Source organism: Neolamprologus multifasciatus, chromosome 5, assembly GCF_963576455.1.
Source record: "Neolamprologus multifasciatus chromosome 5, fNeoMul1.2, whole genome shotgun sequence".
Lineage (NCBI taxonomy): Eukaryota > Metazoa > Chordata > Actinopteri > Cichliformes > Cichlidae > Neolamprologus > Neolamprologus multifasciatus.
In genome coordinates, this window is record NC_140443.1 from 16,926,894 (window position 1) to 16,943,097 (window position 16,204).

The 16,204-nt window shown below is 39.8% G+C and overlaps 1 protein-coding gene across 2 annotated transcripts in view; it reads right to left on the reverse strand.

Moving 5' to 3' along the window:
- The window catches only part of kaznb (kazrin, periplakin interacting protein b), a 150,212-nt gene that overhangs the window by 101,914 nt on the left and 32,094 nt on the right, over positions 1–16,204 (reverse strand). For both annotated transcript variants that reach the window (XM_085160116.1, XM_085160115.1), the window contains exon 3: positions 13,611–13,768. In XM_085160116.1, coding sequence (XP_085016242.1) covers positions 13,611–13,768 — 158 coding nt within the window. The remainder of the gene's footprint in view (positions 1–13,610; positions 13,769–16,204) is intronic.

The window sequence follows — 16,204 nt, forward strand, 5'->3', positions numbered from 1 at the left end:
GCAACAGGACAAACAGCATATGTACAGGGTGACAACTGTCTCTAGTGATTTTACAGCTTTTGAGCGCTATCTTGCTTTTGCAATCTCTTCCAAAAAGGGAAGAGCACAATCAATGATCTTGTGTGCAGTGTTTATTACCCTCTTATCATTTTTATCTGCTGCAGATAAATCAGTACACCAGGATGCTTTCTGGGGTGAATGATAGAAGACCACCAGCAGTTTCTCTTCTGCACAATTCTTCTTCAGCAACCTCAGGAAGTGAGGGCGCTCCGGAGCCTTCTTCACTGCAGCTGTAGTGTTAGCAGACCAGGCAAGGTTGTCAGAAATGAAGGTAATTTAAAATCATAGGACCCTTTCTACAGAGTCTCCACTGATGATCAGCGGCTGAGGGGCTCTGGTCTTCTTTAAGTCTATGATGATTTCTTTTGTCTTCAGACTGTCAGATTGTGTGCCGAGCACCAGATGACCAGTTCTTGTAGGCAGACTCATCTCCCCCTGATATGACTCCCGCCAGTGTGATGTCATTAGCAAACTTAGTAATTGTGTTAGTGGGCTGGGTGGATGTGCAGTCGTACAGTAGCGGCCTAAGCGGACAGCCCTGTGAAGAACCAGGGTGGAAGAGTTATATGGTTGCTTTGGGGCCCTAAGATATACATGTGTGCCAAGTTTGATTTCTCGGCTCCTGATTGTGTAGGGGGGAGTTTGTGAGCAAACAGAGTTCATGGATCGTAAGATTTTAGTCCATTTTCCTGGAAAATCAAGATATTGCTTAATTTTCCTACATGTTTATTCATTGAGATCAGCAGGGAGCAAGTTGGTCTTAAAAAAAATTAACTGTTTGGAGAAATGTTAGCCATTTAGAGCAACTGTTCTCAAACTGGTGCTTTTCAAAACAGCTTTACTCCAAATCAATCCTTGATATTTTGCTGGAAACCTGCTGAGCCTCATTTTCTACTGTGTAATGACTTCAAGCATTCAACCACAATACCTCAAAATAAAAGAAATACTGACATAGTTTTTATGACTGTCATTGTTTGATACCATGCCAAGATGTTTCTTTCAGCATTTCTTGGAATGTTTCATTTATCAAAAATCTTCTTCTTCTACTGCCGTACTTCTGCATTGCACAAGAAAAATCCTTAGCCACACATTGGCCTCATAGAGCAACATGTGTTGATGTTTCCTAAAGAACCTGCCTGGCATCTTATGTCATGGTTGCAACAGGACAAGCATCGTATTAAAATATCTTCTGTGGAGTTCATTAAAATACCATCTGCTGCTAAAAAACTGCAGATATTCACGATGGAGTGGGATAGTTCTCCAGAGAACTATAAAACAACTAAAAAAAAAAAAGGATTCAGTAATCTGGCAACAGCAGTATTAGACAATGTATGATTATGCATGCTGATGGGCTTTTAGTTTAGATCCCTGGAAACATGTTCTAACTAAAACAGTCAAACAATAAGTGGAGCATCCAGGCAGAGCGGAGCAGCCAGCAGCACACACTAACAAATGTATAGATGTGAAACTGTAGCAGAACGTAAGAGGATTCAGAGCAGAAGTTGAGGAGAGCCAATCGTCCTCATGAATACTAACAAGACCGGAATAGAGCAGAATAGCACATTAAGAACATGATTCATTATGTAAACAGCACAATCAAACCAACTGCTTCCATTTTAGTAATAGGCTTATTGGAACATATCGAAATTGGGTTTTCATTATGAGCATTTATGTTTGACATTTCTGATCCTATTTCCTGCTTTTACACTTCACCGTGCTCCTGCAGTTAATCTTTCCATTTAAATGTTTGAGCTTGTTTATGAATCTAACACATCCTCTTTTTCCCAGGAAGCAATGATATGCAGCAGAGAAGTGTTAATATATGAGCAATATGGTAAACTTAGAGTAAATCATGTGGATTAGAGCTAAGTAAAGCATAATATACAGTACCATGCGTCCAGGACAAAAAAATAAATTTAAAGAAGGCAAATATGAGAGACCCAAGGAGAACCTCCACATACTGAATCCTCCAGATCTTCCTTTAAGTTTCACTATAAGGTGGGAGTTATACCATATGTGCAGGCTTTACCTGCTGGCTGTCATACACTAAATGTACTGGCTAAACATGACGTCTCTTTTGCGCTCATCTTTACTTGATGAAACGGAGTAATAGCAATACCTACAAAGAGAAAATACAGGAGCTGGAAATAGAAGCTGGTTTATTTTGCATTACTGGAAAGAAGAACATTAAAAAAAACTTTCCTCAACCAACACGAAAATGCTCTTAAGAAACCATTTAGTCTAATAGCCAAATGCTTTTCCTGTTGCTCATTAACGTTCTATTTCCAGAATACGTGACTCACCAATATGATTTTTTGCTTTTTGTTTGTTCTGCAATGAAATTTCCCAAACAAAATGCAGACTGACCAAAAAAATCTCAGGCTGAACATTTACCAACTGAAAATGTTGGGACACTGTGCAAAATGTAAATTAAAAACAGAATGCAAGAAACCTGTATTTCATTCGAAACATAGAAAACATATATATCTATCTATACTATTTAAAATGTGACAGTTTACTGTCTCAGAAAAGTTGGGACAGGAGAAATGAAAGGCTGGAAACAGTTTCAGAAAATCCAGAGGAATCTCTGTGTGCAAGGGACAAAGCTGAAAATGAATATTGGATGCTTGTGATCTTCAGGCCCTCAGGTGGCACAGCATTAAAAACAGTCAGGATTCTGTCATTCCAGAAATGCACAAATACAGCTTAAATGTCTAACATCTAAAGAAGACACCGGCTCATCTAAAAAGTACTGAGGCAAATTTGAAAACTGTTCTGTGGTCAGACAGATCAAATCTCAAATTCATTTTGGACTGACATAAACGTCATTTCTGAGGACTGGTACCATTCAGCTTGTTATCAGCACTCTGTTAAAAAGCCTGGAAAGCCTTGCATATTAAATTAAGCTTGTACTTTTTTTAAATTGACATTTTACACAGAGTCCCAACTTTTCTTGAATTGGATTTGTACATTTTGCACGTAGATAATTTGAAAACACATTAACAAGTCAGGATCATTACTTGTAGAAGCAGCTGTTAAATAGTAAGTTTACCATCCTTAAAATTTGGTGCACATGTAGTATACGTTTAAAATAATAGAAACAAAAAGGCATAAGTTTACACTTGCTCAAGTCTATATAAATATAAAAAATAACTTTTCACCAATTTTCTAGGTAATAAAACTAGAAATATTCTTATATTTCTTTTTTTATTTACTGATTTCCACTTAGCTGAAAAGTCTGGCCTTGAGTTATGCACCACTTGAGCATCTTAAATAAATTTTGCCTTCATAGAATAACAAGAGTTAGCGCTCCAAGGCAGTAAGCTGAAGTCAGTAGCATTTATGAAACCATTACGGAAAACCCAGTATCGTCTTACAGTAGCTATGATTGGATGTGGGACTTTTGATGTGGTGCAGGGCGCCAGGCAGGGAAAAGCTGGGTCACTCTGTGTGGATGAATGAGGCACTTGTAATACTGGGTAACTGAATCCTGACTACCAGTGCTGAGGTCTGGTCATCCATAACGCCCAGCCTCTCCTGAGCCTGGTTTGCATTGTAGGATTACAGCCAAAGAGCCTCTCAGTTTAATTGCATTACTCCAGATTACATGACCAGATTACATGATTGTAGGCAGCAAACGCTGAGCGCTGCGTGGTTTACACGATTATCATCAGACGGAGGACGGTTTGTTATTTAAATGATGTAATCTCATGTATTATTTTCGGGGTCTGTGGATCAATTGTATTATTTCTTTTTTTGACAACTCCTAAAATCAAAGAAAATAATTAAGGAAAAAAAAAATGTCTCATTTAATCTTATATACAGGAAAATGCTGTGTAATTTTATTTTAAATGAAGAGCTGGTGCTCTGGATAAACATATAATAAAATCAATAACAATTAAAAATAAATAAAAAGATTAACAGTTATCTTCTAGCCAATAATCATGCACATACAACAGATACAAACAACAGTGTCCTTTCAAGATGTGTTCTCTGCTCTGGTAGTGTTTGGCCTGTTTGTCCTGTTGGCCTTAAAAAGACAATGACATGGGTCATTTTAGCCCTTTGCTCATTTTTAGCAACATGATTACATTACAATATACCGAGTATAATTCATCTTTTGGGGATATAATGGAAATTTGATGGATATAAATGAGATTAAACTGTTTTTATAAATTGGTGTTTGTGCATGAATGCTAAAACCGGTCATTTTAGCCAGTTGCTAGGTGGTTACTAGGCAACCTGGTGACATAATAATATCTGATATAGATTTAAAAAAAAACATCTATATCAGGATGTACCTATGTGCCCAGTTTGGTTGCTCAACTAATGATTGTGTAGAAGGAGATGGCAGACAAAGAAACTTTATGAGATTTCATGTATTATAGTAATATATCTTTAATTTCTACAGCATTTGTTCACTAAATGCCTCATTCCAATCTATTTCTTTCTAGGCTTTTTCATAGTTTAAAATACCAGCTAAAGTTGCATTAGTAAAAACAAAGAAACAAAAAGGGGTTTTGGTGTACTGTTTTTTTTTTAAGGTGTCTGAAGCAGCTCTGGGCTAGATGCCCACTTGGCCTGAGTCCTCAGAGCAATTGCTTCTGGCAGGGAATCAGATAGAAAGGAGAGTCATTTATATTTCTTGCATCACCTCACAAGCTGTGGAGGCAGGGAGCATTTAAATCTTGACTAAGGTCAACAGGGAACTCACTGGCTTTGATAACAAGTATCCGATCTTTGATTCCACACACTTGTCACCGCTACAGAAATTCTGCCTCTGATGAAGGGTTTTTAAGAAGGTTAAAGTAAACATGACAACGGGGACGACAGTGAATAAGTGTGTTTAAGAGGCTGTGTTGACATGTTGGAAAGGTTGAGAAAAATAAAACAATAGGCGTACCAATGCCGCTACACGTCACATTAATGTCACCCCTCGTGCCTGCTTCTGCTGTTTTCCAATGAATTATTCATGTTTTGGTTCTGTGAAGGCTACTCCGGCACTACAAGGAAACTCACCTAAGGATGAATATGAGATAATGGACTAATGGATCAGCTTTGTTTTCTGTGAAAGAGTCAAAACAGGATAAGCTTGATGGAAGCCTCGAAAAATCTCCAGGAACTTTAAGCTTCCTTTGTTTCGCAGAGAAAGACACCAGGAGGACACGAATCTGTCTCTGCACTCCTGCATTAGTAAGCCAATCCCAGACACTTATCCACATCAGCCAGACACAAACAACCCCTCAAAGACAGGGCTGCAGAGAGTACAAACACTGTCTGTCACTCAAGAGGAGAGTGACAGAGGGAAAGAGGCCCTTTCATATCGCCCAAACTCCCTCTGAAATTGAGGTGAACACCTTTGATCTGCAGAAAGATGCGAGTAGTGATCCGGATCTGCTTTTGTGACGGTGCTTGGGGTTTCCATAGAAACATGCGCGCCCCAAACAAGGCGGACTAAAACATCCTGAACCGCATCAGCAGATGGCTTGTAGAAAGGCTGAACGATGACGAAGTCTCACTCTGGCATGCATCATTTCATCTGTCGGAGGCCATATTTTCATCTCAAAATATCCACAGCAAAAGCGAATTCTACCTCCTTTACAGACCAAAATAGCATTTGTTTCACCATGTGTGTCTATTAATGTGATAGGGTTTGAGAGGAACACAGAAACGAATGTGTCTGTCTCGTGGCATTTGAAAAACAATCTGATCCGACACGCCATGTCAGGAAATTTAAATCTACGCTGTCACTTTATCCCTGCGCCGAGGTTCACCTAATCATCAGCTGTCTCGGGCCTGGTTTAAAATCTCTTCGGCGCTCGGCTTCACTGTAGTCAGGTTTTGTGTACTCATTAATCTTTTTTGTTTCCCTGGTGTTTCTGTAGTGGGTAGAAATGTGGGGAGAGATGAATACCACTGAAACTGCAGCTGTTACGAAAAAAAGCAATCCAAGGACTTTGAAGTCTAGCCCACACCAGCACACAAGACCAAACACTGAAATAGATGTAAAGGTAAATGGCCTGTATTTGTATAGCGCTTTTACTAGTCCCTAAGGACCCCAAAGCGCTTTACACATCCAGTCATCCACCCATTCACACACTGGTGATGGCAAGCTACATTGTAGCCACATCTGCCCTGGGGCGCACTGACAGAAGCGAGGCTGCCGCACGCTCTGACCACCACCAGTAGGCAACGGGTGAAGTGTCTTGCCCAAGGACACAACGACCGAGACTGTTCAAGCCGGGGCTCGAACCAGCAACCTTCCGATTACAAGGCGAACTCCCAACTCTTGAGCCACGAGTTTAAGGATTAGGGATGGACTTATTTCCATACAATAGCCTATTAGGAATCTCTCCACAAAGAAAGAGATGAAAGCTGTCGTTTCCTCCGACTCGTTCAGGTAATAACAGTGTCTTTGTGTCCAAACACAAACGAGATCTTGATAACCCATTTTTCTTGCAGCCAGTAGGAGTCAAAATGGCTGAATAGAAACAACATAAACCACAGATTTGTTTCAGTATGGAGCTACACTTTTGCTGCAGTCACTGGACTCTCTCTTTTTATTGGTCCCCTTCTTATATCTCGTGTATATCAATATTTTATTCGCTCATTAGGTAGCAGATCAGAACTGGTCAATTTTCTCAATGGCAACTGAGCCAAGCCTCAGCTCCTGGATAATGAATCTAGACTTATGATCTATTTTACTTACTGGGTTTGGGCCCATATTACATCTTTAATCCTTCTCAAGTCAATAATGAATTTAAAAAAAAAAAGCTCAAACACCCAAATTGCCCAACTTGAGTAAGAAAAACTGCTTTGCTGCAATCAGCTGTGATTTCTGGCTCATAGCTTCAGTTACATTTCTCCAAACATGTTGCTAGGCTTTCTTTTGAAACCACCGTCACTGTGAAAATATTATGCTTCTCTGAGACCAGGAGAATTAGACGTGGGAAAGATAAACCGGGCTGAATAACATATATTGCATTGCTTCCTGAGCCTGGTTCCACTGGAGGTTTCTTCCTGTTAAAACCGAGTTTTTGCCAAAGTGCTTGCTCATAGGGGGTCATATAATTGTTGGGTTTTCTCTGTATGTATTATTGTAGGTCTACTTTATAATATAAATCTCCTCGAGGCGACTGTTGTTGTGATTTGCCGTTGTATAAATAAAACTGAATTGAATTGAATTGCATGTTTTTACTGTACATGGGTTTTCTGGATTTTTCCGACATACTAGAGACATGAATGTTATGACCAAACCATTTCAGCCATGCCTTTTTAACTTTGTCTCCAAATTGCCCAACTTGAGTTCTCTTTGTGATAGACTCATTTCCCCCTGTTTAATGGCTGAAACAGGCAACTATAAATTTTAAGCTCATCAAGTCTAAGAGCATATAAATATATACTGTGGTGGTGTTTCTGTTTGTCTGTTTATCGACAATTCACAAAAATATTCCTGATAAAATATTGGTCAGATTTTAATGATACTGTGCTGTAACTGTGACAGAGTGTAAGCCAGATAAGCTACTGCATCACGGACGCTCTGGTTTAAAATGCAGTAGTTGTTGAGATGTTTTATCCTGGACCAGAATGTCCAGCTAGTCTGGATAAAACTTTAACAACTCTGAGATGATTAAGTAGGCAGAAATGAAGGCAATTCTAGTGATACAAATTGGTGTGAGGTTTTTTTTTTTTTAATTTTTAAAGAGGTGTATGACTGCCTGGAATTCATGGCACAATTTGTTTTGCATTTGATGATAACAATAATGGAACTTACAGTTCTCTGGTCTGAAATACCATCCTGGCCAAAACGGACCTATAAGCTATGCTCTCAAAGGCCTTAAAAATCTGTACAAACACATAGTGGGGTTTTTTCAGTCATTTCTGAGTTCACACTGATGCATAAAGCAAAGCTGAGCTGGTTCGCTGCTCTCTGCGGCCAGAGTGCACACCCTCAGTTGAACTGCTCATCCTCAAGTCTGTACTATAGCAGCAGTTCACCCCGGCAGCGCTCTGACCGCTGCTGAGGTTGTCAGTAGCTCTGACTTTGACTGAAACTCCAGGATGACATAGCTGTCTGTTTGATTGTGGCTGTGGCCGTGGATCCATGTTGGTTGTCACAATCCTGGCTATGACACATGTATGCAATAAATTTACATGGTTTAGCACGCTGCCGAACTTCAAGCACTATCCTTCAGCCAGCACTGCCAGAAAGAGCAGCTGCAGCTTTGATCACAGCCAGTGGCTAGATATTGTGACAGCTTAGCCTTTTAAAATGAGAAATGAGCAATAAATGCACCGTGTAAAGTATCACATCATCTCTCCTCTCTGTAATGCCAAGCATTTCTCTCAACTGTTCATATGGTTCAGAGGAAATGCAAAAGTTATTGCAAGGTGATGCAAAAATAGTGTGAGGAATTGTTCTGTTTCCTCTGAACAGATTCGCTGTCCGAGGGTGAAGAGAGGACTTTAAATGAACAAAGTGTTGTTTCTGTACATTCGTTTGTTAATTATGATGGGCACTGTCTCTTCTGCCACGTCATCATAGGGCCACTATTGTTGCTCTGCTGACTCCTCTACCAAAGCACCTAATGCAATGCAATGTTCCACGACATCAATTCGCAGCTTCCCATTGAAAATGCATTTGATTAGTCACCCCAGCACCACAACGAGAACATAAATAATTCATCTGTGCAAATGACAAATGAGGCAATCAATTCCGGGACAGCATTTAAAGAGAAACTATTCAAATCCCCTCTAAATTAATTTTCTGCCTTTTAGTGGCCGTTGACTTGAAATCTTAATGTTGAATTTTCAGCCCAACTTTCCCAGACAAACGAAACCATTTGGTGTCAGAAAACATGAAGATCTGCATAAAACAGAAAACGTCAAGGTTTCGTGACTGACAGTAAGCCTTGAAGAGTCCTTTATTCTTCCAGTTCAACAGTAAAGTCTCTGCGGAGCACTGGCAGCACTAAATACTGGACATTAGAGCACGCGGGCCTGCCTGAACTCAGCAGCAGGCACTTAAAACACATGAGACCAGACGTTAAAAGAGATAGGCTGGACTAATTTCATATTCAGTCTGAAAGTGGAAAGACTGTGCTCCATGAATGCAAACTCCTCTTGATGAGCAGAGCTTTTCTACATCGGATGAGATCACACTTGACTCTGACCTCTGAGGCTCAGAGAACAAAGAAATGTGATGCATAATTTGGCCAATATTATTTTGTACATAAATTGTAACCCGAGTGATAACGGAGAGACTCCAAACTCAGTCCTGCTGCTCGGATCAAGTACATTAAATACAGAAACCGTGGCTGGATAGCCTGAATTCATTATCAGATCCAGTGGTTGAAGGAACAAGTTTGGGAGAACTGCAGAGAATTAGACAAGACAAGGGTTAACTGCGTTTTGCAGTAGATTGCTTGTAGCTCAACTGGATTTATATTTGCATAGTAATACAAGTAGTTTCATTACTTTTTAGTGGGTGAAACTGTTTGCTAAGCCACATTAACAGTGACCTCTGAATCACTCAAGGCACTCCAGCGTTGGATCCATGAATAAAGCCAAAGATAACATGTTTTCACAGGTATAAAACAGCATTTTTGCAACAGCTATTACCTGAAATATTGCATATATTTGGCATGTTGTGCATTGTGTCCTTAAAAAAAATCCTGAGTTAATATGACAAGGGAAGGAGAGAAGGAGTAGCAGGCCTAAGAAAAAACCTACAGCTGATGAAAAGCATATGAAAGTCATGTCCTCGAGAAACTGATAATCCAGCAAAGATCTGACATCTTGGGATTGTCTTGACAGAGAACAAAAGAAAAGGCGGACAACATTCAAAGAAGAGCCTTCAGGAAGCCTGGAGAACTATTACTGAAGACTAAAAGAAATTAGAAGAAAGCTGCTTAAGTGAGATCAGGCTGTGTGAAAGAAAAAAAGGAGGTCACATCAAATATTGATTTTTCAAGTTTGTTAGAATTGTGCTTTATATACTGCATTTCTATGGATGTTTGTAAGTATTGCTGCACGTATTTTCCATTTTCCTAGTTAAATATAAAGAAATGGGAGCTGGCTCAAGACTAATTTACAAAACGTTTGGACTTGGTAGCCTTTATCTTTAATTAGCTACAGCTGCACTTGTGTTGAGTTTTGCATGTTGTCTCCTGACACTCTGGCTTCCTCACACAGTCCAAAGACATGCTTGTTTAGATTAACTGGTAAATTAGCCAAAGGTTCAAAAGTGAGAATGAATGGCTGCATGTCTCTCTGTGTTGGCTCTATATGACAGACTGGTGATCATGCCCTATGACAGCTACGACAGGCTACAGCTCCCCAGCGACTGTGAACTGGATGTGTGGTTAAGAAAATGGATGTGTGGCAACTGCTGAAACACATTTGTTGCATTAACTGGTGAAGCAGAGCTATGACAGAGTGTGAATGAGAACTCTGCCACTGAAATGTTTTTTTCCCTCCTAATTAACAAAAAGGTGCTTTAGAAAAGGTACGAGTTGTTGAGCTTCATCAGCTTCAAATCCAGATATTTCACAAGCCTCAACAGAGACGCATAAATCTATTAATGCTGCCTAGTGTACTGTAACACTATATTTTACCACAAACAGACAACAATGCAACAATGTGTTTTTCCTAAGATTTGAGTTGTCTGTGTCATCTTTGTGGTTTGTTTCTTCATTTTTTTGCTCTTTATTCCAGATTTTTCTGGAGCTGTGTCACCCAGCAGTCACATTTTTTCAGCTGTCAGCATCATCTCGATACTTTTTAGGGGTCTTGCATTGTGGAGTAGAATTGTCATTTGACAGAATATTTAGAAATAAAACATAGTGAGTATATATTATCTATTTCGAGGTATGGCTCGAGCTCTAACCTTTAAATAAACAAACATACAGCCGTAGCAACTGCCAGCATCCCCTGGTGATATTTTTTTGTCCTCTTGACAGTTCAGAGTAACAGGCCTCCAGCTGACAGGGGCCTCCATTTGACACTCCACTGAAGAAAAAAAAAAAAAAAAAACAGGGAACATGTAAAGGCTGTGGGTGTAGCGTCTGACTAACAAGGCCAAAAGGCAGAGAAATCTGTCATGATGACTGGTGTCTGAGTGCCCCACTTAACATTGAACTACCGGCAAACTTTTTTTTTCCAAGTACAACTTCTTGGAGAGATAATCGGTACTCCATCCACAGGTGAGTTTCCTACTCATCCATCACCTCCCAGTGCTATATTCCTGAGTTTAAAAAAAGAACAGACTGCAGGCTAACAATCTTTCACTCCAGCTTGCATACCACCGAGCTGAGGCGAAAGCAATGGCCTTTTACTGAATTACCTTCCATTTAATCAATGACACTATGTCTGAGAAAATATCTCCAGGAGAATGGCAGGGGGACTCCTTATCCATCCTGCAGTGGCACTAATAGATAACACAAATCCATCACCGTGTCAAGATTTATCAGAATGTAAAAGGTATATAAATAAAAGGCTGAATGGAAGCAGCATCGTATGGATGAATTATCTCTGAAGCAGAGCAGAGAGAGGATGAAACTTTTAAAAGGAAATTATGCCACATCGCATATTTCGCTTTAGCCTAAAGACTTAGTGCAACTCTAAAGAAGAAGAAGCCAACAAAAGAGGATTAAGAAGAAAAAAACACTCCCTGGTTCGACTGTACATTGTTCACAGCATTGCTGAGGTTGGCAAAGTTTTCACAGCGTTGGCCTGGTTTTGCTAAGGGCAAGGGCGAGGATGAAAAGGCTCTGCAGTCACCCTGAACGGATTTCACACTAACATGTCGGAAACAGAGGCGCGTTTCTTTTTGACGAGATTGTATGCAGGTATGAAAGAGTGAGAGGGAAAAAAATATTAATCTAAACCTGCAAACTAAACTGAAATCTTTGAGAAAAAACATTTTTTAAACAGAGAGGTCATGAATGTTTAATTTCTATATATAAAACTAATGATAAATCCTTGAAATGTTAATACTAGAATTCTCTGCCTAGATTTAAAAAATAACAAAACTTCTACAAGAAGCTGAAAGGCATTAAACGTTCTGACTTCATAACTTTAACAATTGTCACGTGACCAAGTATTGGTGCTTCTGACTCTGTAATTATATTATTTGACTATTGTTGTTCATAGTTTTGGTTTTCTGTAGTTCCTAGTGATTGTAGTCTTTCCTCCCTTAGTAGTTACCTTAGCCTGTGTTTAGTCTCTGTTCCTATGTCCACTCTATTCTTTTCCTGTATCCCACGTTTCATGTCTACTCACCCTTGTTCCCCAGGTCTCCCCAGTTGCTGTGTTATGCTTGTATGTCCTGAGTCTGAGTTTCAGTCTGTTTGTTTCCTGTTTTATTTTGATAGTCCTTATCCAACGTCAGTGTATCTAGTTTTGCCTGCCCTCGTCTCATTATGTCTGATTTGTCCCAGCTGTGTTTCGACCTGTTCCCCGTCTGCTCATATTCCTGCCTGTGTATTATAGTTCTCAGTCTTCCCCTGCTTGTTGTCGTGTCGTACACCCTCTTCGTAATGTGTTTTCTCCTCTCGTGTTCCTGAGAATATTCTAGCTCCCAGTCCTAGTTTGTTTCTTTGCTCGAGTTTCTTAGTCTCTAGGTTCCAGTGCCCAGTTTAGTTTTGAGTTTTGCGATTGAGGTTTTGTTTTGTTTTTGTGAAAGTCTATTTCCTATAAAGAGTTTTCCCCAGCAATAAAGCTGCGCTTTAAGTGTAACTTTCAGTTTCTGAGTCCTGCGTTTGGGTCCTTCATCTTGGCTGCCACACAGCACTCGACATGACAACAATGTCCTGTTGACAGTTTCCTTGAAACTTTGTTTTTGAGGTCAGATGTTTGAAAAGGTAAGGATTATAGAGGAGTAGTTTAGAGTATGAGAGTGGTTTTGTATAGATACAGAAAAAAAATATTTAATTTTCTTCCACAAACTATGATATTTAAAAATGTTAATTTCTGGAAAAATAGCTCAGCAACACCCTGAAACCATTCTGGTTTAATAATAATAAAAAACTGGAAAGGGTGCTTAATTTTGATGCTTAGTTTTCTGTTATTATGAAGGAAATTCTATTGCCAATGTTTTATGGATATTAATATTCTGACCCCGGCCACTTTGATATGGTACACCTTGCTAATACCAGGCTGTACCTCCTTTTACCATCAAAACCACCCTAAATCTTCATAGCATAGAGTTAACAGTATGCTGGACACATTCCTCAGAGATTGTACCTCACAAAGTGTATCTATGGGTATGACAATAATAAAAACTTTATTCATTCAGCCATTCATCTGTCTGCCCTGTGGAACCTGAAATCCTGCTGAACCTCACCACACTGAGCAGGTAAACGTCCGCATGAGACGGTTTTGGTTTGTGAAAAGAAAAGTGACTCACTGTTACCTGTAACCAGTTATCTGTCCCAGCAGTGTTATCTTTCCACAGCACTGAAGGATAATTGTAGTTTCTTTTGAGGACTTTGATCGGACAGGTGTCCACTAAGGATGTGTTTGACTTTAAGAGAAGAAGGAAATTGTACCTGAGCATCCATGAGCAAGTGTCTCATCAGAGTCATAGACTTCCTCAAGGTATCCCTCTCTCCCGGCATGAAGGCCTCATCCTCATCAGTCAGGCTACAAGGTCGGGTGACCATGAACTGAGCAATCTGGTCATTCAGGCTGTTCAGAGACTGGACGGCTGCAAAAGAAGTTTAAAACAAATGTTGAAAATTCATACCACATGAAAACATTACAAACGTTTTTTCTACTCCTCTCATGTAGGTCAAGAATCTCCCGAGTGTCTCGACAAGCTTGTTTGCATGCTCTCTCTCTCTAGTGGGATTTTCTGGATCAGACGTGTGTGATCTGAGACACTTCTTTCATCTATACGGCCATGGCTCTACTGTTCTCTTCAGAATAATCCCTCTTTTGGAGTAAAGGGGCATCATTAGGCTAAATCCATAACCAAGACAGAGACTCACATAGAGCCCATTACATAATCCATTCACCAGGGTTTTGTCAATTAGAAACAATGGCAATACAGCGGTTGCTTCACAGAGCTCTTTGGTCAGACCCTGTGGGTGGTAATAAAGAAAAGTATGATGAACACTGACGTTTCACTGAGACGGCCATGTAAATTTAAGGCCAGCTGAGTGATAAATTACTTTTTCAGATGAACACTAGAAAGGGGAACCATTGCTGTACAAGATTTCCTCCTCAGACTGTTATTAAGCAGTTATTTATGTATCTGTTGTTTATATTTGACAGACTCATACTCGTTGATCAAACCAAGAATTTTATTTAAAATTGTAGCCATTTCTATGCTTCTGTTTCTTCCATAGTGCCAAGTAAGTTCCTCGGCCTTGCCTTCTCTGTGTTTGTTGCATTTTGTAAAGCTGTTTTCAGTTTATTCCTCATTTTTCCGAGTCATTTTGGGTCCAACTAATTTCTGCAACACAGCCAACCTTGAAAGAAACACCCTTAAACCATTGACTGTAGAAAACAGTCAATGCCTTAAACCATGTTTTGAGTGTTGATGTTTCATTGTTTGTCCACCAGAGGGACCCTGCAAATTTCCTGTTGGTAGAAAGTGTTTGGAACAGGACAAACAACAAGCAGCTGATCTCAACAGAACAAGCAGCTGTATACAAAAAATATTTTTTGTGATAAATGAGACCATTTTAACATGTATTGTTATATTATATCAATAAGTACTGACTCATAAATAAAAGCACATAACAAATGTTAACCTGTTTATCCTTCATGTGTATGAAAAAAAATTGTCCAACATTTTTTTAAATCACAAATATTGGTAATGAAAAACCCTATATGGGCTGGGCAGTGCTTAGAGGAATATGACTGTTAGTCTGTCTGATCAACTTAATCTTGTATATTAAATTTATGAATATCAGGAAAAAGGAAAATGGTAAGCTTTGATTAACTAAAATCATCATTTAGCTCTATTTCTTGATTACCTACATCAGGGGTGTCGAACTCCAGGCCTCGAGGGCCGGTGTCCTGCAGGTTTTAGATCTCACCCTGGGTCAACACACCTGAATCAAATGATTAGTTCATTACCAGGCCTCTGGAGAAATACAAGACATGTTGAGGAGGTCATTTAGCCATTTAAATCAGCTGTGTTGGATCAAGGACACATCTAAAACCTGCAGGACACCGGCCCTTGAGGCCTGGACTTCGACACCTGTGACCTACATGGTCAAAGACTACATCATTTTCTTCCTGTTTTTTTTTTTTTTTTCTTATGCTTCTCACCGCTCTTCAGTGAACCGGTTCAGTTCTGGTATTTGACCATGACTGACAAACAAAAAAGCTGCCAGAAAATCTGATTTACATTTTATGACATTTTATCAACAAGACAATTAATCACTTGATTGCATGATAATCACAATAATCACTACTTTCAGGCCTAATTGTAATTTTCTGTCAGTGAACCAACAGAATAATCAACTAATGAGTTTTTACACACTGCGTAGAAATGTGAAACCATCGGGACTCCGAGTCGAGCATCGCTTTCTCTCTCATCCACACACCACTGAGCAGGCTAAGAGGTCAATCTGGGCAAGACTGACAGAGCGACTGATGACAGTCAAGGTCGACTTTTCAACAGAACTATCAAAGATTTATAGCCACACCTTGCAGCCTTCTCTTGAACCGTGGAAGCATAGCAAAGAGAGGCATGTTTACGAGCACACAGCAACCCTGCAGGCAACGCGGCGTACATCAAATGAGAGCGGGATGTGTGGGTGCAGGGGAGAAATAAAATGTTTATGGCAGAGGTTGATGACTGGATTCTAATTTCACATTCAACATTTACCAGGTGTACCTCTCTGCCCCAAAGATGGCCAAACACGCTGGGTAATGGCATGCTGCTGCTGAAAATGACACGCTGTCAAAATGGGATGTGGACACACCCGCTTCCCCTCTCTACTCCGCTTTCAATTTTTATTCAGCACATTCTAGCGCACACTGTGATAGATGATGGAGAAGACAGGTGGTTTTCTACGTTACTTTGATGAGACTGAATACGTCAACATACCACATTTATTTGAAATGCCACAGGTTTTGGCCAAGGGCATAAAGAAACAGAAATATATTAACAAAAAACCCCACCAAG